The sequence below is a fragment of the Pagrus pagrus genome (genome assembly GCF_965226575.1).
Source record: "Pagrus pagrus genome assembly, chromosome: 9".
Taxonomy (NCBI): domain Eukaryota; kingdom Metazoa; phylum Chordata; class Actinopteri; order Spariformes; family Sparidae; genus Pagrus; species Pagrus pagrus.
In genome coordinates, this window is record NC_140193.1 from 26130799 (window position 1) to 26152676 (window position 21878).

A 21878-nucleotide genomic window follows, 5' to 3' on the forward strand; every position below is an offset into this window, starting at 1 on the left:
CTTAAAATCTTCAGTTATTTACTACATTGTGCTAATTTTTGATTGAGACTACATCTAATTAATTATTCTGAGCAGCCAACAAGTTGAATACCAAAATGACATATAAGAGTTTGTTATATGAAGTCATTATAACCAAACCAGTTCATTTCCTTAAAGTAATTAAATTAATTCAGTATCTGAGTCAACAATAAGAGTCTGATCCATTTTTGTCCCAGGACCCTCTCAGCTTCAGCTCACCCTTCACTGCCTGTGCTTTTTGGAGTTGTTACTGTCATTTGCTATGGTTTGTTCATTTGTGTCCCTCCCTGTGTCACTCTCAGAAACCAAAAGTATGACATGATACCTTTTCTTTGTTGTACAGGCTGCACCTTTTCCCACCAAGTAAGTCATTAAAAATCTAGGAATAACAGCTCTTACAGAGGACTTCACTTTGTCCTTGTTATTCCCTCTTGGCTTCCACCCTGCTCCCTAAAAGGTGCAGCCTCAGCAACAACATGTACAACATGTTGGTACTTTTATTTTCTGAGTGTTCCTTCTCTCCTCCTATTGCGCTCTAAAAACGTGGGTTCTTTCGGGGCCCTGTTAAGGTTTGGAGTCATACTTTTCAACTATATGCCACTGAGGCCAACAGGTCTTCAGAGTATCTGACGAGCAAACACAACAGCAGTGGAGTCCTTTCTCCATAGTGTCAGTCAAACTAAACATTTAATTCAGCTCATCCAGCATTTATTTAAGCCAGTGATTCTTAACTTTGGTTCTTATATTCAGCACTGATGGATTTATATTCTACCAGGTCATTCAGTTGGTTTTGAATGGTTCCTGGGTGTCTAGAATATTAATCAGAATAGCTCTGAGCACAGAGGACCAAGATTGAAAACCACACTAAAGAAAATGCCCATCTAGCTGCTTTCAGACATGCACCTTGTCACATCAAATAGATAAAAGGTTTGACTTATGTCTGAATAAGTGTCCTCACTTTTACATAAGAGTCACAACGATAGCCTTACTCTGTCAGACCTGTAACATTTACCCATCAGCCTCAGTATAGAACAAGCCTGATCTGAATGCCGTCAGATTAACGTAAAGGCTGCAGCAGCACAAGGTTAAATACCCTGACAGAGATTAAATGCACGTCATGTTCCTTCTTCTTAAGAGTTCTGTAATAAATCTATTACTTAATTATAATCTCAACATTTTCATCCGTGCCAAATGTAGGGCTGATATGTATGAATATCCAGCTAAACACTTTATACTCAAATAGGTTGGAGAGGCCCAACGTAATGCCTTGTCAGTCAAAGCTCGTGCACAGATGGATGTTTTAAAAAAGACACCGTAATTCACTCTCTAATAAATGAGAAAACATGTATTTTTGGATTCACAAGGGAAAGCAGGGGGAAGCAGTGGTCATTACGGTTTCAATACCAAGATACATCTTAACATCCATCACTGATGCAGCTGGTGAGAAGACAGAAAACAAATCACCGCCACAACTGCTACTTTTGTGCACCAAATATTGCTTTTGCATCTTGACCGTTCCAAATAGTGCCGTCGTGCCTGAATGAAGCTATAATAACGATCTAATTTTAAATGATCGCCTTCACATCACTAGATGGATGAAGCCAGTAATGCTGTTCTCCATGACTGCAAAGGGCTGATGTTAAATTTACACGTAAGCGTACCTGAAGCGTTAACAGTGGCATTCCTCAAGGAACGGTTTAAGGCATTCGTATGGCTCCAATCTGACAAACCCCTAAAGACACCCCACAGTCCCTGTCTATAGAGTGCCCTGCATGCAGACTGACCCGTCCTCCCCCCATGTGTTCTGTTTCTGTAAGGTTCGTTCCCATCTGGCTGCTTTAAAGAGCAGTGGCAGCGTGGCCTCATCAAACTCCTCCACTACCACCCCGCCCGCTGTGTCGCGGTCGCACTCCTTCAATGAGCCGCTCGCCCCTAGCTTTGAAAATCTTCACCTTCGCAACAGCCAGGAACCCCATCAACACCATCACCCTCCATCTTCATCTCCATCCTCCTCATCATCTACGCCTGCACGCACTGACCCACAACCCCACCCCCAGCATAGGCCCTCGCCTCATGACCTGACCCCTTCAGAGGAGGTGCCTCCCAGGGTAAGGACAGGAAGAAAGACCCTAAGTGTAGTGTGCCAGCAGGAGTGCGATACTCGACACAATTTCCTGTTAGCAGGCCAAACATGACGATCGTCCTGATTCCACTGAGATTAAACTGTCATTATCCTGAACTGTTTAATTCATTACTGTAATAGCTTCTAGCCCTCTGCCTGATTCTTTATGCCATCAATAATTAATTCTTTATTGGATTTTCTTGTAGTGCAAGAAAAAATCTTGTAGGGGAACTCTGGATGATTTAATTAAATCCAGGTTAAATTAACATGGAAGTTTTTGGAATAAGTAGGCTGGCTGGCAGCTTTAAATTACTTCTCTCCTCAACAACAAGGTTCAGTGTCCACCCGATACAGAAAGATCATGAGAGAGAGGAAGCTAACGTCACTCTGTGCGATGTGAATCAGTGTTACATAAAGACAGGTGGCCTGCTGTTGATATGAGCCACAACAATCAGTCTGTGACCTCTTTATAACCCAGCCAAGAGTACTGCGATAATGCTGAACGCTCGGACATGTTGAGACAATCTGACTCTTGTCTCGCGTTGCCTTTTCTTCCCTCGCCAGACTAATTTAGCTTTTCACTGTACAACCACAGAAGGACATAAAAATTACTGTGGAAGGAGAGCAAAATAAGCAGAGGAGACAATTCTGCATTTAGAGAGCACTGCTCCCACCTGAATGTATAGCATGTTGGACGCTATGGCTAAGTTTAGGAGAGACAGGAAAGCTATGTGGTACTACCCACAAGCGTGGGTAGACACAATTCAGAGAAGTAAGAAAGATCTAAATTCAGTCCACAGACTGTTGCCCACCAGAAAAAGAAACCCTCTGTTATAAACAGAAGTGCTGGCGAGCCGAACCACAACCCTGTCCAGACCTGACTGTAGTACAGAGAGGCTTAGTACAACTCCTCAAACAACACGAGTCATTTTAATCTTGAAATACAGGAGACGCATGTTACTGAGCAAGGACTGACCTTTCATTAACATCAGTCCACATTTTTTCCATTTTGTCTCTACGTTCAGCTTCCAAGCAAAGCTAAATGTCTGCTCTGTTCATCTAAATAATACTGACTGCTGTGGCTGAGGTCTGTTCTGCACCACTCTGCATCTGCTTTCCTGAATGTACATGTGAATCAGGGCAGAGTTTGACTGTGTGTGACCTGTGACTGCTCATATGATAGTTGTGTTTTACTGTGGTGCTCTGGGGAACGGTAGTTGGCGGAGGAAGAACAACAATTTCTTTGCTTCATGAATGGAAGTGTGTTTTAGAGAAGAGCTGCATTCATCTTGGTCTGCAGCAGGTGTTCCAGGTTTAAAAAGACACATGTTAGACATCCACAGCTCATGAGCAGCAGTGATATCACTGAAGGTTTTATTAAGTTGCGATTTGTTTTTGTGTATTTTATGTATTCGCTGCACTATCAAGCACATACATGCTCACAGAGTGTGTATGTGTGAGCTGGTCACTGTCTTTATCACAAAAGGTTCCTGTCAGGACTACATCAAGGTCCCCGGTGTTGTCAAGGCGAGACTCGCCTCATCACCATGGCAACGCTCCACACAGCAGCCATGCCGTGCAACGTAATGCTGCCAGGTAAACTTACAAGACCCCTCTCATTTCTATGACTATGTAACATGTATGTTTGAATATAGAAGATATATTTTGGAATCTCACATCTGTAAATAAGATAAATTCATGTCAAGAAGAATCAGCATGGTTTGGCACACGGTTCTTCTGGGTGATACAAAAACTTAGTAGATACAAATCAAAAGGGTCTGAAAATAAGTATTTTTGCACTAGCTAATTAAATATGTAGATTTAATATTAGTTCGAACTGATGAATGAACATGAGAAGAAGATGAGAATTTAACATAAAATAAAATTAGCATCAAATTACAGATAAAGTAAATTGGAGTAGAAGTGGGCCGAGAACAGTGCTCTGTGGGACTCCACTGATTATATCTGTAGAGAAGAACATATATGTACAGCTACTGTGTGTTCACGGAGAACATTCATGGGAGCTGAATCAGTCCAGGACTCTGACATTGTGGAGCTTTAGTTCCTTAAGATCTCATTTGTGTCAGTTTGTAAAAGAAAGTCATTTGCAGCCTTCAGCAGAGATCTCTTCGTGCTGTGGTGTGAAACCAGGCTGTTGTTTTCAACTATGTAATTACATGAAAAAACAAAGATTTTCTCAAAGACGCTGGCAAAGACACACTTGCTTGTTTGGAGATGGATCTAACACACAAACGCTCACACAATCGCACTGACACAGGACTGTCGTCTTTGTCTGTGGAGTTGTGTGGGAGGGTTTATATAATAGTGCTAGCTGTCTAACCTTGTGATACTTCTTTATTTGTGTGTGTGTTCATGCACATTTTTCTATTTCCAAACAAGCCTCCTCAAGAGATTCTCTGTGTCATTTCTCTCCCGTCCTCTGACCCTACGGAGCTATATTTTACTTTACATCTCTAGAACAACATACACTCTGTTCTCACTGTACTGTTACTTCTTTAGCATATTTGTACGGAACTATTCTGCTATTATATTTTATTATACTGCAAAACATTCTGCTTATAAGTCCATTATCTGTTAATATTACAAGTTAAGTTAAATACTAAACCACATGATACTTGTAGACTGTCTGGCCCATTGCAGCTTAGAGTAGCTTTCTATAGAAGACTGTTGTTCCTCTTTCTTTGTATTTGTTAGCATGAAAGGACATGAGTTTTCCTTTTTTTTGTTTTTCTCAGAACAAAAAAGGAGAATTTACAGGAATTAGTCTGAAATTCACAAAACAAAGAAAACATTTCAATAAATAATTACATAAACGTCCTAATAATTCTCTGATGATCAGCTCTTTAACACTTGAGATAATTTAGGTATATTCTTACCCAAATGAGAGAAATTTGAATAAAATTTTGGAATACTATAAATCAGTCTATAAATATGAGCTATAGCACCGTGAATCCAGTTTCTGTGTCACACTAAAACACCCATTAAATCACATTGTGCAGTTACCAGTTAAAAGTCTCCTCAGCGGCTTCATCTGTGACTTTCTTGACTCCGGTGTCTGTTGGCTCTACAGTGCAGCGGAGCCTCGGCTGCTGTGGGAGCGAGTGGAGAAATTGGTTCCCCGACCGACCAGTAACACCGGCAGCGGAGGCTCCAGTTCCTCCAGCAGCTCCAGTAACTCCAGCTCTCAGCCCGGTTCTCACTGTGGCTCTGGAGAGAGGTTCAGGGCCCGCTGTGAGTCCAAACACTTAAATAAATAAGTCCTTACAAACATGCAGGAGGTGGACAAAATAACTGAAACACCACCTTAAAATAACTGTGCTGAAGTAAACACCATTTGAGTAACGGAGCGAAACATACACATTTGGATTTGCCCATTTTGTGCCCATCACTTATATTATAATTAAACTGATCTTTTCACCTCCACCTCCTTCAGCCTCTTCCAAATCAGAGGGCTCGCCCCTCCAACGGCCAGAGAATGCTGGGAAAAAACCAGAGGAGAGGAGGGACTTGGTCAGGCCGAACAGACCAGCGGTGAGAGTTGACTCAAAGCTAGCCGGTAGCGTAGCTCACTAGCTGAGATGGATCTAGATCTAGAGCTCTGTGTGTAGTCAGAGTGACATGATGGGTTTGTTTCAAAGCTGGACTACACGTGATGATTTGGCGTGGCCTCATAGACTTTTCTCTCTTTATTTGTGTGTTTATGTGTGTGTGAATGATAATCAACCGGCTCCTTACAATTGTGTCATGTGACCTGCTGACCATCCAATAGAGTGATGTGATACGACTCTGTGAAATGGTTGTTTTGTCTTTGGACTGAGCTGACTGGCTGAAGGGTTTTCTGCACTTATTGCTTGCTTTTTCTCCACTAGTCTTTCTGCCTGGGTGGCGGCCATCTTAACTCATGCCTTCTCTAACTTCAATAAAGAATTTACTCAATTATGATTTTTCATCTTTGCAGCTCTAATAATTGTCTCATTATTAGAATTAATTCACTAACCTTACCTTCAGTAGCTTGAAGAGCATCAGCTGTACGCTGTCTGACAACGCTGTCATCTCTTTCCTCGCTTCATCTTCTGGCTTTGCTGCTCTCACGCTGGCTTCTGATTGGCTGGCGTACCTCTATAACCACTCTTCCTCTCCGGCAGCTTTCTGTTTCCTGCTTCACTTTTTTCAAAGGACGCTTAACTGAAAATCTAACAAGTGATCTTAGCTTAAGACTCAGATGAAGAATGGACAAAAACAATCCAGCACAGGGAGAAAACCAGAAATCAGTGAGATAAATTGAGCTTTGACCCAGGTTTTACCTTTCACCTCCTGACCTTTAGGACCTGACGGCTCTGGCCAAGGAGCTGCGTGCAGTAGACGACGTTCGCCCTCCAAATAAGGTGACCGATTATTCATCATCCAGCGAGGATTCGGACACTACAGATGAAGATGACGATGAAGAGGTAGACCAGGAGGCAGGCGAAGAGTCGACCTCTGGCCCAGAGGACTCCAGAGCTGTGTACGTACACAACCTCATTTCTGATCTCGCACTTTGCATTCACACCATAACGTGGACCAGTCTGTAACAACAGAATGTAACAATCATCTATTTCCTTATGTTATACCAGTGTGGAAGACGATCATTATTTTCCAAAATGCAGCCAAAACAGAATGTGTTTGTGTCTAATAGCTCTTCTTCTCCCCCGCAGTTCATCCAGGCTGAGTAATGGAGAGACCGAGTCAGTGAAAACCATGATTGTTCACGATGAAGGCGAGAGCGACGCAGGCTCGACGCCCTGCAAAGACAGCACGCTGATCGTCAGACAGGTACTGGCCGGAGAGAAAAAAAACAGACAAGCAAACCAATCATTTACCACATACTCCAGTTTTTCTGTTGTGTATTTTGTTCATTCATACCCCAAGTGTTTTTCCATTTTGTTCCTATGTTGTGTTGATCACGTTCTGTTCTTTCACACGTTGTGGCCGGTGGAGAGCAGCTCAGTGTTAAAAGCTTAGCGTAGGTTGCGTGTTATACCTCACAGCTTTTAAGGGTCCATATTGTAGAAAGTGAGATTTCCATAGCATTTTAATTATAAAGCAGGTCTATGTGAAATATAAACACTGTGAAAGTATCAGTACATTCAGTTCACTGAGAAGTGCACACAGCATGCATTCAGAAACTGTGCCTTAGGATGAGCCATCAGGACTTCTGTAAGGTTGTGATGTCAAACCTATACAGTCACCGCCTTCAGCAAAAACACCGGCTGACCTGATAGAGAAACACAGTGGGCGGTGCCTTGTGAGAGCTGACCAATCAGAGCAGACTGGGCTATTCGGAAGGGGGCCATAAAGAGACAGGCACTAAAACGGAGGTTGTTTTAAATATTAAAGCATGTCAACATTTTCTAAAATAAAAGTATGAATATGACAGTTTATATAATATTGGACCTTTCATTCCACTAACTAATTCAGTTATGGTGATTGGTTATGATTTATTATATTACCAAACATTTATTTATTCAGGTTTTGCTACAGTTTCAATCCATTTAAGTCATTCAGATTTTAATCAGTTGATTAGCAGTAATCACAGAAATTTAGTGCTACAAAATGACTTGGCATATTATTTTAGCGCATAATTGACTAACTAACAACAGTTTTCTTTCCGCCTGTAGAATATCCACTGTAGTTTGCCCTACGCTCTAGCTAACACCTTCCCTTCCCCTGAACTCATCAGGAACGCATCTAGACCCAAAGTTGTCTACCCCTCTTTCTACTTCCAGAGTGCAGGTGACAACAGAAAGCGTCCGAGCCCCGGCCCGGGCCAAGCCCCGACCCCCGGCCTGCTTACAGGCTTTGCCCCAAGTCCTGGCTCGGGCCCGGTCCTCACCCACCACACCCCCAGTCCCCACCATCATCATCACCACCACCACCATCACCCCACACAGCACTCGGACAGGAACGGCTTTGCTGGCCGTATTCACCACCTCCCAGACCTGATCCAGCAGAGCCACCATTCCTCCCCCTCTTCCACAGCATCCAACTCCCCCTCCTCCTCCAGCCTTGCCAGCCCCTGCTCCATGTCCCCTCAGAGTCCCCTGGACAAGCTCGGCATCCTCGTTGAGGTATGTCCCCAAGTCCCGACAGTGAGCTCCGCTTAGGGGTGCCATTTCTTGTGTAATCTTGGACGGGAGGACTGGTAAAAAATTATCATGGCCTGCCTTAATTGGGAACACAGCAGAGTAGAAACCAGCTTGGTACCTGGAGGGGATGTGGTTTTGAAGTTGGCAACAGATGTTGCAAATGTGAGTCCACTCTTCCCAGACAGCAGCAGCCAAGTTAGAAAAAAAGCCCATATCAGTAGACTAATATTATTATTCAACCACATACTGCTGTTGGGTCCAACTTCTGACAGGCCATGATAATGTCTTCTGCTGCTGCTATTTTTTTCTGTGCTGGATTGGGTAGGGCGACCTCTGCTGGTCACCACTGACACTGTTGATCCTTCTCTACATGAGCCCACCACCATGAATTGTTTTTGTCCTCTATGGACTCTGTTTGCTTCCTGCAGAGGGATGGTGGTCGATTTTGATTTTTTTAAAAGCTTTATTGCCCTGTGAATAACATCAAGTTAATTGTCCTTTTTTTTTTAAAAGTACTTTGGTTTAAAAATACAAACTTTAGGGGAAGTATTTCTTAGTGAGTTGCATATGTATTATGACCACAGACCTGTACGATCTGCTTTAAATTCAGGGTCCCTTGAGGCGAGTTGTGGTTTCTCAGGCATTCCCCTAAAACATCTAAATCTCATTTTATTCCTTGATGTTGACTATTTTCATCAAACGAGTCATATTCTCACACTCCCCAGACAATAGAGCATAGCAAACAGGGCAGTTAGCAGCACGACGGCAAGTATGTTTCCCATGGAAATACTTTTTTCAACTACATTTTTGTTTCCCCTTTTGTTCTTTTTGTCAACAGTACGTTTTACCCTCCACCATTGTTTTTGCCTTTTTTGTCAGTATTTATAGTTTTTCCCTCCAATTGTATGCCCATTGTATTTGCATGCAACACATACAGAAACACCTCAGTTTGCCTGCTTGTTTGACTGCATTGTCCTGTTAATCGTTCACAGTAATTACTACCTATGATACGTCTTTGATCTTTCAAAAATAACACATTCAGATTTGTGATATTCTGTCACCACTAAATCTTATTCTGTCTCACTGTAGAGCCAATCTAGTAACAACATGCAGAAACACAAGTCTTCTTCCTCCTTCACTCCGTTCATCGACCCGCGCCTCCTCCAAGTCTCTCCATCCACCGGCAGCGCCCTCAACAATGTTGGTAAGTCTTGTCCTCCATTGGCTGCTGGGAATATATGATACTAAAGGCTCACAACCACAAAGGGTTTTAGGTCGTTTTCATCAAGAGATCCAGGAAATAGAGAATCTTCAAGTTCAAACTCAATTCAAACTACAAAGGTTCTCGAAGGGTGTTGAGCTGAAACATGAGAAATCCAAACATACAGACAGGTTCCTCTGGAGGGAACAGACGTAAACATCCTGATCGTGTGAAAACCTTCAGACTAAAGTTCAGAATCAAACCAAAAGCAGTTTGTAAGCACGCACTCACCGAGCTCGTTAGCTGCCACAGTTTCTAAACAAAGCTTTCTTATCAGGGCAGCCCTCCTGTTCCCATCATCCCTCAGAGGACTGGCCATCATCAAGGCCAGATCTTTGTAGCCTGAAGCAATGCCTGAGCCATTACTTCACCTGATGCAGCTGCTGGCCAGCCACTGACCCCTTAACTATACTAGACTGTTCATTCTGCGTGTAATCACTGATTTGATGAGTTTAGAATTTCCTACAGATGTCTTAAGTCCAGCTGGCAGTTTAAGAGAGGCAGAGAGAAGAGAGGTCAACTTCTCACACAGACACTATTAAATGAATGATGCCGTGGCTGCAGAGACGCTCTGAGGCTGCACTGGAGCTTATGTCTCCCAACTTATATAACAAATACGAAATGTACTGTTGTACCTTGAAGGAACCGTCAGCCTGTTTTAGATTTGAGTAGTTCAGCTGTTGGAGTCATTTCCTTGGTTAATGTTCAAATTATGCTTGTTCAGCAGATTCAACTCAACTATTTTAAGACAATTACTCCTCTACTTCAAATTAACAACAGAGATCCATCTTTCTAATGCCATGACCATTTGACTGACCCCCACCCTACCCGGTAAATTCTACATCCTACACTGTCCTACCTAAGCCCTTCCCTTTGACCTTTTAGGCTACGCGAACGACGCCCGGCTGGCGGAGGCGCTGAGGGCCGACCCATCTCGGAAGGGCTCCGTGGTCAACGTTAACCCGGTCAACACTCGCCCGCAGAGCGACACGCCAGAGATCCGCAAATACAAGAAGAGGTTCAACTCTGAGATCCTGTGTGCTGCTCTCTGGGGTAAGGAGGAAGTCCACTCAGCCAGTCTTTATGAGTTAAGAGTTCCTTAAACTGCCAACAGACCAGTTTTTTGCTTTAACCTACAAACCTCACTTTCATAGTTTTGTCCTGAGTTGTTGTCAATAGTTGCTACAAATTACTGTTAATTTCACAGGGATATTTTGATGTAGTATTTTTTCAAAGAAGCACATTATCCTAATCATTGTCATAAGTTTGCACAAACCATCATTTCTGAGGACCGAATCACAATGTTTGTTTACAATAACTTCTTTTTTCTACGTGAAAGTGGTTGTTGTTGTGATTTGGTCTTTAATGCCTCTCTTTGCTTTCACATTCACCTTCCAAGTGATTCAAATTAAAATAAGTTACTTTCGACTTGTTTTTCTATATTTTTTACAGGTTTAACATTCCTGAATAATGACTTTCTGTAGTACACAAAGTGCCAAGGTTAAAGCCATGTGAAATGTTGTCTCTGTCTCTGTTGTTCTAGTAGTCGTAGCTATAATAGTCTTCACCAGCTGGTGGCAGCAAAGCGCTGATATACTGACATCTGTTTGACCACACTGCATACTGTGTATCCAGCAGTGGTTGGTATTGTTGTTGTTTATGTGTATATGTGTGTGTGTGTTTGTGTGTAGGAGTGAACCTGTTGGTGGGAACAGAGAGTGGCCTGATGCTGTTGGATCGCAGCGGTCAGGGCAAAGTTTACCCTCTGATCAACCGACGGCGCTTCCAGCAGATGGACGTCCTGGAGGGTCTCAACGTCCTGGTCACTATATCAGGTACAGACACACACACACACACACACACACACACACAGTCACACAAACACAACAGCATGCACTGTACACACATTATGAAGATGGTTTTATGACACTATGCAGTCAAATGAGCCCCACTGGTATAAGGAATCCCATATTATTTGAATCAATATGAGACTGAAGGAATGTTTCACTTCTGCTTTGTTAGCTCATATTACACTGGCTTAAGTGTGTGTGTGTGTGTGTGTGTGTGTGTGTGTGTGTGTGTGTGTGTGTGTGTGTGTGTGTGTGTGTTTTGTCTCGTCTCCTCTTCCTGGCTTGTGCACATGCCCACACACACACCTGTGAACACATAACAAACCTTGCTCTTCCCATGTTCTCAGGAAAATTGTGTTCATCTTCTGTTGCATAAATATATTTAGACACACACAGTTGAGTTCCGCGACTTCTCAGATTGAAAGTATATCCATGCTCTTACTTCTCCTCTTTCTCAATTTTTCTCACACACTCACACAGGCAGCGCAGTCACAAGTGTCACAACAGATATTTTGAGCTAAACGGATGTTGAGTAAATCTCAGTTTGGTGTGCCTACGTCATGTGTGTGTGCGATATGTAACGCTGACACATGCCTGAGCTTTCCATGATGGAAGGAAACGCCGCAGAACGACACACGATTTCCTTCAGTGAAACTCGTTTGCGTTGCCGGCATGTAAAGATACGCGTCATGGAAAGTTGTATCCACACCACCGTTTGACGGGCTGACAAAACCATTCAAGCCACTTCCTGACCATGTCTCATTTTATGGAATCAGATTACTAAGAGACTGAACAAAAGACTCACACACTAAATGTACGGTCACCAGTGTAAAGTGTGTCCACAGCTTAATTTCTCATGACTGTAATGGACATGGTCGGCAGTGCAGCTGGGGGCCAGCTGCCTCGGGGATAAACAGCTGCACAAAATGTTGACGCAAGAATGCATGAATAACTGAACTGTGTTCATGGCCCTACATGGTCGTGCCGCACCACCAGACTACAGAGCAGCTTCTTTCCTCAGCACTCCATCATAAAAAATAGATTTTATTTAATGACTGACTCAACCCTGATAAGTCAGAGTCTGACCCGGTGACTGGCAGTAAGAATAACTACTAATAACTGTGCAGAAATCGTTGATCTTCTCACCGATGGTGTCATTTGATGTTTTCTAACAGGTTAAAAGTTCCATCCAGTACGTTTAAATTTTCAAATGAATTTCAGTGATTAGTTCTCAACGGTACAAACGATGTCTGTCTTCAACCAAATGAAGTCCTGTTCATTCAGGCTCAAACTATGGAGGACATTTACTGTATTTCATTATTTCAGAAGTGTTACTGGCACTTACAGTATGCTTCTCATGAAAACAAGTGTGTTTTCATACAGAATGGATTTCACCTGGGATGCACACTGGTCATACCGTACCAGGACATGTTATGGATGATAAAAGCCATATTCTATACTGCTAGTTCAGAGCACTGGCACTTTAAAAAAATCCTGATTCAAGCAAGATCTCATTTTTCCGACCTCACACTGCTACTTTTTGGTATTTTTTGGTTTACCTTTTGAATTTGTCCTGCAGGGGATCAATAAAGGTACATCCTACCTTATCTTAACCTTAGATTACTTTAACTTTCAAAATGGCAACAACCTGCTTCGTGACTTAAAAGACATCTATAATGTAATGTTCACCTTTTAAAACAGTTGGATAGAAACTTAAGTCTTAAATATAATGACATTAGCATGATATGGATGGACTGGTGTCAGCAAAGAGCTCAAATAATTCATTATTGGCTGTATCACTGGCTGAGAGGTATTCATTCACTTCATCTGTATATCATTATATCAAACTACTTTAGTCCTAATCCAGCTAAACAAAGTAAAACTCTTTTTCACAATTATTATTTGGAACAATGCACATAGTAAAAAGAGGAACTGCTGGCCATTTATTGTTGTTCTGTCTGCATGTGTGCACACACACTGACACACAGTGTTTCCCTGCATGTTGTTTTGTCCCAACTTGAATCACCAACTTCCTGAAATGTTGCAAAACACTGCAGACACAGGACAGAGGAGAAAATACTCTTCTAAGACGTGTCATCTATTAGTTCTGGACTCATCAACACTCAGATGTTCGTCAAATTAAAAGTTGAGAATCACTGTGGGCTAGAATGAAATTATAAGTGGTTTTCAGGGTTATTTTGAATAGTCAAAGTCTGAAGATGTGAAAACTCCTGCAACACTTGTAGTATAAAGATAAAACTTTACTGTGAGACTGTAAGATCAGCGTCTGCACAGACTGACGATATGCAGATTAGGCGTACTCACAAATGCAACACTGACAGTGTTGACTTTTTGTAAATTAATTATTTGTGCCTCTTTTCTCATTCTAAAAAAGTTGGTGTAGAAGATACTGTAGATTCGACCTGATTTGACCTTTCTCGATCAACGACAGGTAAGAAGAACAAGCTCCGTGTGTACTACCTGTCCTGGCTGAGGAACAAGATCCTGCACAACGACCCTGAGGTGGAGAAGAAGCAGGGTTGGACCACAGTAGGAGACCTGGAGGGCTGCGTCCACTACAAAGTTGGTAGGTCACGTTCTCACAGCCTATGTTTCTGTCAGGGCTGTCAGTCAATTAAGATATTTAATCGCATAATTATCTTTAGTTCACTCGCAATTAATTCCACATTATCAGCTCTAAATGTACCTTAAATACTCTTATCAACATGGGAGTGAGTGGACAGATATTCTTGCTTTATACAAATGTATGTTTATTATCATTGCAACAATCCAAACCAGTGACAGATACTGTCCAGAATATTCTCCAGAATAACCTCAGAGGTACTGCATGTACAAAAATATGCTGAAAGCAAAACATGGCAAACTCAACACATGGGCATACTGACCTGAATGCAGCATTCCTTAGTAACACTAACACAATGTACAGTCCAAGTTTACACTTCTAACTAAACAATGTTAATCAGCCTTGCAAGCTGCAGCCACCCATTTAGCTATCGCTGTTGAAAGTTTGTCACATGTAGAGTTGTTCAGGCGTCTCCGTTGCAAACCATCAAGTCTGCTATCTATGGCGAGGGGGCGGGCTCTCTGCATCAGCTGTGTACTTGGCCAGCAAGTGGTGTTTGAGACTGGACGTACTCCGGTGGTAACTCAGTTCACATCGACAGTAAATGTAAATAACTTTGTTCTTGTGGAGAGAACCATCTGGCAGGGCTGTGAAGCTGAACTTGCCATTCAAAAGACCCTCTTCTTTATCCATTTCTGCTCAAGGAGGTTTATTTCTGTTCGCCGTCCACAACATAACTTCTGCATCGCTTCTTGATCTCCCAAACTATGGGATGGGCTGGGGGTCATAACGTTGGTGCGTTAATTGCGCATCAAACACATTAATGGTGTTAAGAGGAATTGGCGTTAACGCGTTAACTTTGACAACCCTAGTTTCTATACAACAGTATAAGTTTGGGTTAATATAAGTACCTTAACTTTGGTTACGATACGTACTGGATGGACGCAAGTTAAGTACACTACTAATTATTTATTTGGTTTTACATGGGACATGTACAGTCATCTCCTTGGGGTAAGTCTGGGTGTGTCTGATGCCTTCATCCACCCTGCCTCCTCCATATGCAGACTTTGTCACCTGACTTCCTCCTTTGCTCCTCTCATAATTACAACGCCCACTAGAAAAACTCCTAAAAAATGAAGTCAGACACCTTGAGAGGTTTTTACATATTGTTGAAAACAGTTACGTTAGGGTTAGAATTGGCAAAGGTTGCATTAAGGTGATGCTTTGGCGTGTCAGAGTCTAAATGTCATTATCATTCATCCCTAATTCATCGGATCGACTTTGTTGTTAAATAATGTCAATCTTTCACTCTAAAATAAAGGTGTCTGGTCAGCTAACCATCCGTTCTTAATGGATGAGTGCGTGTTTCCCATCAGAAATAAATGAGCCACATCCGGATTCCAACGGGGGACTCAAACATTGCAAACTCAGCACAAATTAGGGAGTGAGTGTATGTGTCCGAGCGGAGCGTGTCGATGGAAGGAAAGCCCTTGATTAAGTAATGAAGCGGGAAAGACGTTGGAGTGGACATGTAACCACCCTGTCCAAAATTCAGAATGTCCTCGGTTATGGCAGTGCCACTGCACATAGACCAGCACTTCCTGCTGGAAACCCCTCTCAATTGAACAGAGCTGTGTGTCGTGAAATCCATTTCCTGTCGAACATTTTCTTAATGCGTCCCCATCCATGTCATATCAGATTAAAGTCTTTGGAATCACAGCTGGCAGAGACTGAACCGACACTTTTAGGAAGTACTGGACTTTCCAAAGATATGTTTAAAATTTGTGAAAAACTCTGACAAAATGTCCCAACTCTGCACTTTTCTGTGACTGTCATCTAGCAATGGGCATTCGCTGGGCTTTACTACACATTAGAGATGGTAAATTAAATTATTATATAATAGGTAAATCTCTTTGGCTCAACAGTAAAACTTTAAGAGTATCTTCTTCCCTGAAATTATTCTTAAAAGTTATCTCATACAGATGTTTTATTCAAAAGAGAGAAATGTCGGAACCTTTCTGAAAACTAACATTCATAAAAAAAAATCTAAAAATCTTCTTAAAATATATTTACAGTGTGCAGTAAATTGATCATTTATACCCTCAAACAAGATATTGCCATGCACAAGCCACGTTTGAGAGAATTATAAAATAGGATTGTACTGTATGTCCATTAAGGTGAATTACTTTCTTTTTTTATTTAAAAAATGAATAAATACGTTTTAATTTAAATATTTACAAACAACTGGCAGCTATCCTGATGAACCAGATAATAAAAACACCAAATGCATTGCAACAGCTGATACGCTGAGTGATGTTTCAGCTTCACTGTGGTGACCTCATCACAGTAAAGGCTGCAACTAATGGTTATTTTCATTATCCTTTAATCTGCCAATTATTTCCACAAATAATCATTTGAAATTGCAAAAAAAAATTTCATCTCAATTTCACAGAATCCAAATGCCCAACAAACAGTGGAAAACCCCAAAAGTCTTCATTTACTATCATAAGTGACAAAGAAAAGCAGCAAATCCTCACATTTAAGAAGCTGGAACCAGACAATGTTTGACATTTTTACTTGAAGAATGACTGAAATGATAAATCAATTATCAAAATAGTTGAATAACTTATTTTCTTTTAAGCAACTAATCAATTAAAAGACTAATCATCCCAGTTCTAACAGGAGCAGCTGAAAGCCTTGACTTTATCTACTTTAACTTCGTTTTAAAAAAATTTTGTAATTAACGTCAGTTTAGATGGATTTTACTGCTATTAAAAATGTAAATCAGTTACTGAATAGGATGAGCCTTATTGATAAAAAGTCACACTAAGAAATCTGTTGTCTAACAGCTGCAGTGTCTCAGACATCACAGAAGTAATGTGCCCGTCTCGTGATTCATGACGGCAGCAACGGGTTTTAGTGTGGAGCTGATGCTGCTCTCCCACCCTGATGCCAGTTATGCTCTTTCATGTTCTTCTAATGTTTTTTCTCCAGTGAAATATGAGAGGATCAAATTCTTGGTTCTGGCTCTGAAGAACTCTGTGGAGGTCTACGCCTGGGCACCCAAGCCCTACCACAAGTTCATGGCCTTTAAGGTGAGTCAGTCCACCTGCTTAGCTTGTTAGCTGAAGCATGCCAACCAATCAAAACAGAATCTCTAAGTTGGTTCAGTGAACTGGATCTTTAGTGGGTGTGTGGTGTGATTTTACGTTTGTGTGTTTGTTTATTTGCTCTATTATTATCCCGAATTAATGCTGATGCCAGGATTTAAATAGGTCACAGATTACATTCTTGGAGAGTGGTTTTATTTATGTGTTCTAACTACAGAGTCATTGAACTCTGTTTGTACAGCTGGCTGTGATTGATAATCTGCCCGGCCAAATATTTACTGATCTGATGCTCAAACATCTGCTGGCTGACAGAACAAGAGCGTAAAAACCTGTTTTTCTGACCTTTGTGTTTCAGTCTTTCGGTGACCTGGTGCACAAGCCGCTGCTGGTCGACCTCACTGTGGAGGAAGGTCAAAGGTTAAAGGTCATCTATGGCTCATTTTCAGGCTTCCACGCCGTGGATGTCGACTCTGGCGCTGTTTACGACATCTACCTACCCACACACGTAAGAACACACGTGTTTCTCAGCCTGAATATTGACGTAGATTTGACCGTTTGACCGAAAACTACACTGTGATTTGAGATTCCAGTTATTAGTCATAAGTTCAACTATCTGAAAAGATCACAGATTCTCAGTTGCTCAGCTGCTGTGCTATTGAATAAATCCCTTAGATTATCCATACTAATGTAGATAATAATCAAGTGTGGTCACAGGAGATAAAATGGTCTCAACGGAAGTCATCAGCAGATAACATGTTGGTGATTTGTGTCCCTGCAGATTCAGACCAGTATCCAGTCTCACGCCATCATCATCCTGCCCAACACTGACGGCATCGAGCTGCTGGTGTGCTACGAGGACGAGGGCGTTTACGTCAACACCTACGGACGTATCACCAAGGACGTGGTGCTGCAGTGGGGGGAGATGCCAACCTCAGTGGGTGAGTCACACGGGCCAAAGCTCCACAAACTTTGTCGATTAGGGGTGTCACAGCTTAGATTCTAAATCGATCATAATGACCTTTCAGTTTTCCATCATCGAAATCAAAGGCGGGATTAGCGATTCTCACAATTTTCTTTCTCTGCACCCCCTGCCGAAGAAATTTTGCAGAAAAAAACAGTTAATTTGGTTCAGGATAAACTTCCTTTTTCTTGTTTCCTGATCTTCATGGCTCCCTCAAATTCTTTTGTCTCCTTGTGAAAAAGGACAAGACCTTTTTGTTTTGAAGGAAAATCTTAAATGCACATTTCATTGTATTTTAATTAAGGGTTTCATTATGCAGTGTTTGTTAATATCAACACAATGGGTCAAATTCTTCCCAATGATTTGTTGATCATTGATTAATCATTATCTAACACATGCTTAAATACCCACACAGCTATTGTACTTCACCCACACAAGTCACTTCCATCGATCATTGTTCTTTACTGCTGAGGAAACACACACACACACACAAACACACACACACACACACGCACAATATGGTGTATGTTTAGTATTATTATAATCAGTTCAATGAGATCTTTAAAACTTTTTCTATTTGTTAAATATTAGTATATGTGTTAACTTTAATACCTCTTTGCAGCCTACATTCGTTCCAACCAGATCATGGGTTGGGGAGAGAAGGCCATAGAGATCCGCTCGGTGGAAACCGGACATCTGGATGGCGTCTTCATGCACAAGAGAGCCCAGAGACTCAAGTTCCTCTGTGAAAGAAATGACAAGGTGAGACCTCAATGTGGACATTCAACAACATCCTGATCTGATCTGCAGGATAAAGTAGTCACCATTAGTATTGATGACGACTTTGTTTCTGATGTTTAACTCTGCTGTCAGTGATCTTTTCAGGGTGTCTGAAAGGACGCAGTGAAGTCATTTCACCCCGCTGTGAATTATGTTAAACAGATTTGAAGCTCATGCTGCTGTCTGCTGCTCTGTTTTTGTTTAACATGAAAATGGCTGTATGCAAAAATGAGATACCTTCAATTTCTGTTACTGTGAAGCTTATTAACCATCACATAGCAACACACAGCGATTTCCACACAGAGCACACGTCGGATCAAACACGTTGGATGTAACTGTCGGTAAAACTCCGTGAGGTCTTCCAAAGCCACTGTGTTGCTCAGCCTCTGCTGGTTCAGCTGGTCACTCAGCTGTGGGAGGAATGTGAAACTGCTCCAGTTTCTCTTCTCTCTTCTCTGCTGGCCTGTTTGAACCAACGAGAAGTGAAGAATTCAAGATGAAACGTGTTCCCCCTCTCTGGGATTCCTTGACTGTACTTGTGGGAAATGGTGTGAGCTTTTGAGGACTGTAACTTTGTCGTGTTGTTCTGCTTTTTCACTCAATTCCAGTCAATTCTTTCTAAATTGGAAAGTAGCTGTGGGTGTTTAGTGGACAATGCAGTAAGAAAAGGCACAACTGTAAAACTGTCCTTCTACATGACTGCATTCATTTATTGGAGCCAGTAACCATGGAGATATCATTTCACAGCTTGATCAGAAAATCATCAATATTGAGACTGCAGTTTTCTTTCAGGGTTTCTTGTGTTAAAATTCAAACTGCACATGAAAACGAGACTGTGAGAGTGTGATTGTACCAAGCAGTAAATTCTCCGTCTGTCTGTCTCCTCTCCAGGTGTTCTTTGCCTCCGTTCGGTCCGGAGGCTCCAGCCAGGTCTACTTTATGACTCTGGGCCGAAGCAACCTGCTCAGCTGGTAGAGGTCCACATACCCGCCCTCTTCCTCCTCCTTCTCCTCATCCTCCTCATTGTCCCCCACCCTCACTAACACTGGATCTCAGAACCCACCGTCGATGTCTTGTCAGCACTCGGGACAACCAAAATAGAACAAAAACAACAACCAACCAGCCCTTTGAAGCAGTCAACAACAATGACTTCACCTTTCCCCTGGAGCCGCAGCCCCGCTGCATCACGGCCCGGGGGCCGCCTGCAACGCTACCGGTCAAGTCACAGAGTCGTTGGCCAATGAAATAACAGAAGTGATGACTCGCATACAAAATGAAATTAAAGGTTAATTAATATATGAAAGAAAGTAGAAATAAATTAAATGTGAATTTAAGAAAAGGGGGCAAACGACTTTTTGTTTCCCTCTCCGTTTTTTTTCTTGGTGCTCATCAGATTGCGATGGGTTAGATTTTGTACCTCTGCATCATTTCCGTGCTCCTGGGCTGGTCAGTAAGCTTGAGGTCTTCTAACTACTAGTACTGCTACCACTCTTATCTACTACTGCTACTACCTTCTGCAGGTCTGCCTCTCGTACGAGAGTTCCCCCTCTGACCCACGTTCCTGCCCGCCGCCCTTTCTTATGAGCGTTTCATGAGGCCGGCAGGGTGGCAGTCTGTTGTATTAATGCTACAGTAGTGTGTGTAAATGTACTTCTGTTTGGTCCAATTACTGCTGACATGCTGGTTAGAGGTCGAGTTTGTCAGCCAGGGGTAAATTGTAAAACCCCGGAGCCAGTGGGGCTCGTCACGGTGACGAGCAGGCGAGAGGGGCCTAATGTTTGAGGTTCTACTGTAAGTCTAACTGATGGGACTCGACAGGAGGGGGTGTGTGTGTGTGTGTGTGTGTCGTTGAAGTATTGTGTTGTTCGGACAGGTGCTTTAAAAAAGGGGATGATAAAGAGAGAAAGAGACGTCGAAGCAGATGGATTTCAGAATAGTATTTTTTGAATTATTGCTATTATTATTATTATTATGATTATTCCTTGAAGATAAGTGTAACTATGTGGAGTAAAACATGTCTTTTACCTTGTTTTTTAAGATTTACGCACATCCACCCACAGTCCGCTGTTTGCTTGATTTTACTCTGAACCCACAGACGTGCAAGATGTGTTTGTCTAAGAAGAAAGTGATGTGGGTGTGGTCCAAAAAATACAATGAAATAAAGGTGTGTATGTACAATAAAAGTTCATTTAATCTTCCAGATCAGTGGTCAGTGTTTTTCCAGCACCGGTCAAACATGGCGGCCTAAACTCATCTCTGGTTGGGCGGTCAGTCGATGTCTCTCAACCTGAGAACTTGTGAATAGTCAGATATAAAATGAAAAAAAAGATCCTAATGGTGCGATAAAGTAGTGGAGAGAGTTCAGTATGTGTGTGTGCTTGTGCAGCCGGAGAGTTGAGTGGCGTCGATGAATTGGATTTTCGTCGCGGAGAGGTAAACACGTGGTCGGCAGGTTTGTTTCAGCAGAGGAGTTTTCTCTGGAAGGCAGTTTTCTGTCTTCCATTTTCCTTCTTTCAAATCACTTCATTTTTCATTTGTCATTTGTATGAATGCAACGCACTAAGTGTCAAGAATGTAGAAAGACATATTACTGTGTGGTGGTCCAAGGCATGAGATGATGTTTTCGCTTTGTATCTTGTCACAAGTGATCAATCCTAGATGTTCAATTTCCAGTTAAGACAATTGAAAGCTGCAGCAGCGGAGCCTCTACGTCAGGTGTAGATATTTTCCGGGGGGGCATTCTGTATTTGTTTTACAACCTTTTCCACAGCTGTGAAAATCTGTGGGAGCAAAACCCGAGTGCGTCAGAGCTGAGGAGGGTTTTCTGACACTCTTTGCCATCAAATGAGGACGCAAACCTTCGATTCAACACTCAGACTCTGAATTTCAGTGTTACTGTGATGAAGTGTCACAAAACGGCCAACACGGAGCAGAACTTTTCTTCACTCGGGAACCCACTTTTTTTCCCGGAAGGAATCATTTTCTCTATTTTGTGCCCCCCACTCCCTGCTCCAGCTCTTATTTAAGTTGTCTGTATATGTGAAAG

At 42.1% G+C, this 21878-nt stretch overlaps 1 protein-coding gene across 8 annotated transcripts in view; it reads left to right on the forward strand.

The window, feature by feature from the left end:
* Positions 1 to 21032, forward strand: part of LOC311262998 (mitogen-activated protein kinase kinase kinase kinase 4-like) — a 105878-nt gene extending 84846 nt beyond the window's left edge. For 2 of the 8 annotated variants that reach the window (XM_084362787.1, XM_084362789.1), the window contains 16 exons: positions 1836 to 2126; positions 3627 to 3736; positions 5232 to 5392; positions 5595 to 5692; positions 6487 to 6665; positions 6856 to 6973; positions 7927 to 8268; positions 9376 to 9490; positions 10433 to 10600; positions 11239 to 11382; positions 13850 to 13984; positions 16976 to 17076; positions 17447 to 17596; positions 17870 to 18029; positions 18675 to 18814; positions 19724 to 21032. In XM_084362787.1, coding sequence (XP_084218913.1) covers positions 1836 to 2126; positions 3627 to 3736; positions 5232 to 5392; positions 5595 to 5692; positions 6487 to 6665; positions 6856 to 6973; positions 7927 to 8268; positions 9376 to 9490; positions 10433 to 10600; positions 11239 to 11382; positions 13850 to 13984; positions 16976 to 17076; positions 17447 to 17596; positions 17870 to 18029; positions 18675 to 18814; positions 19724 to 19807 — 2496 coding nt within the window. In that variant the 3' untranslated portion in view covers positions 19808 to 21032. The remainder of the gene's footprint in view (positions 1 to 1835; positions 2127 to 3626; positions 3737 to 5231; positions 5393 to 5594; positions 5693 to 6486; positions 6666 to 6855; positions 6974 to 7926; positions 8269 to 9375; positions 9491 to 10432; positions 10601 to 11238; positions 11383 to 13849; positions 13985 to 16975; positions 17077 to 17446; positions 17597 to 17869; positions 18030 to 18674; positions 18815 to 19723) is intronic. The other 6 variants (XM_084362790.1, XM_084362794.1, XM_084362788.1 and 3 more) reach the window with 4 other exon arrangements.
* Positions 21033 to 21878: the final 846 nt, after the last annotated feature.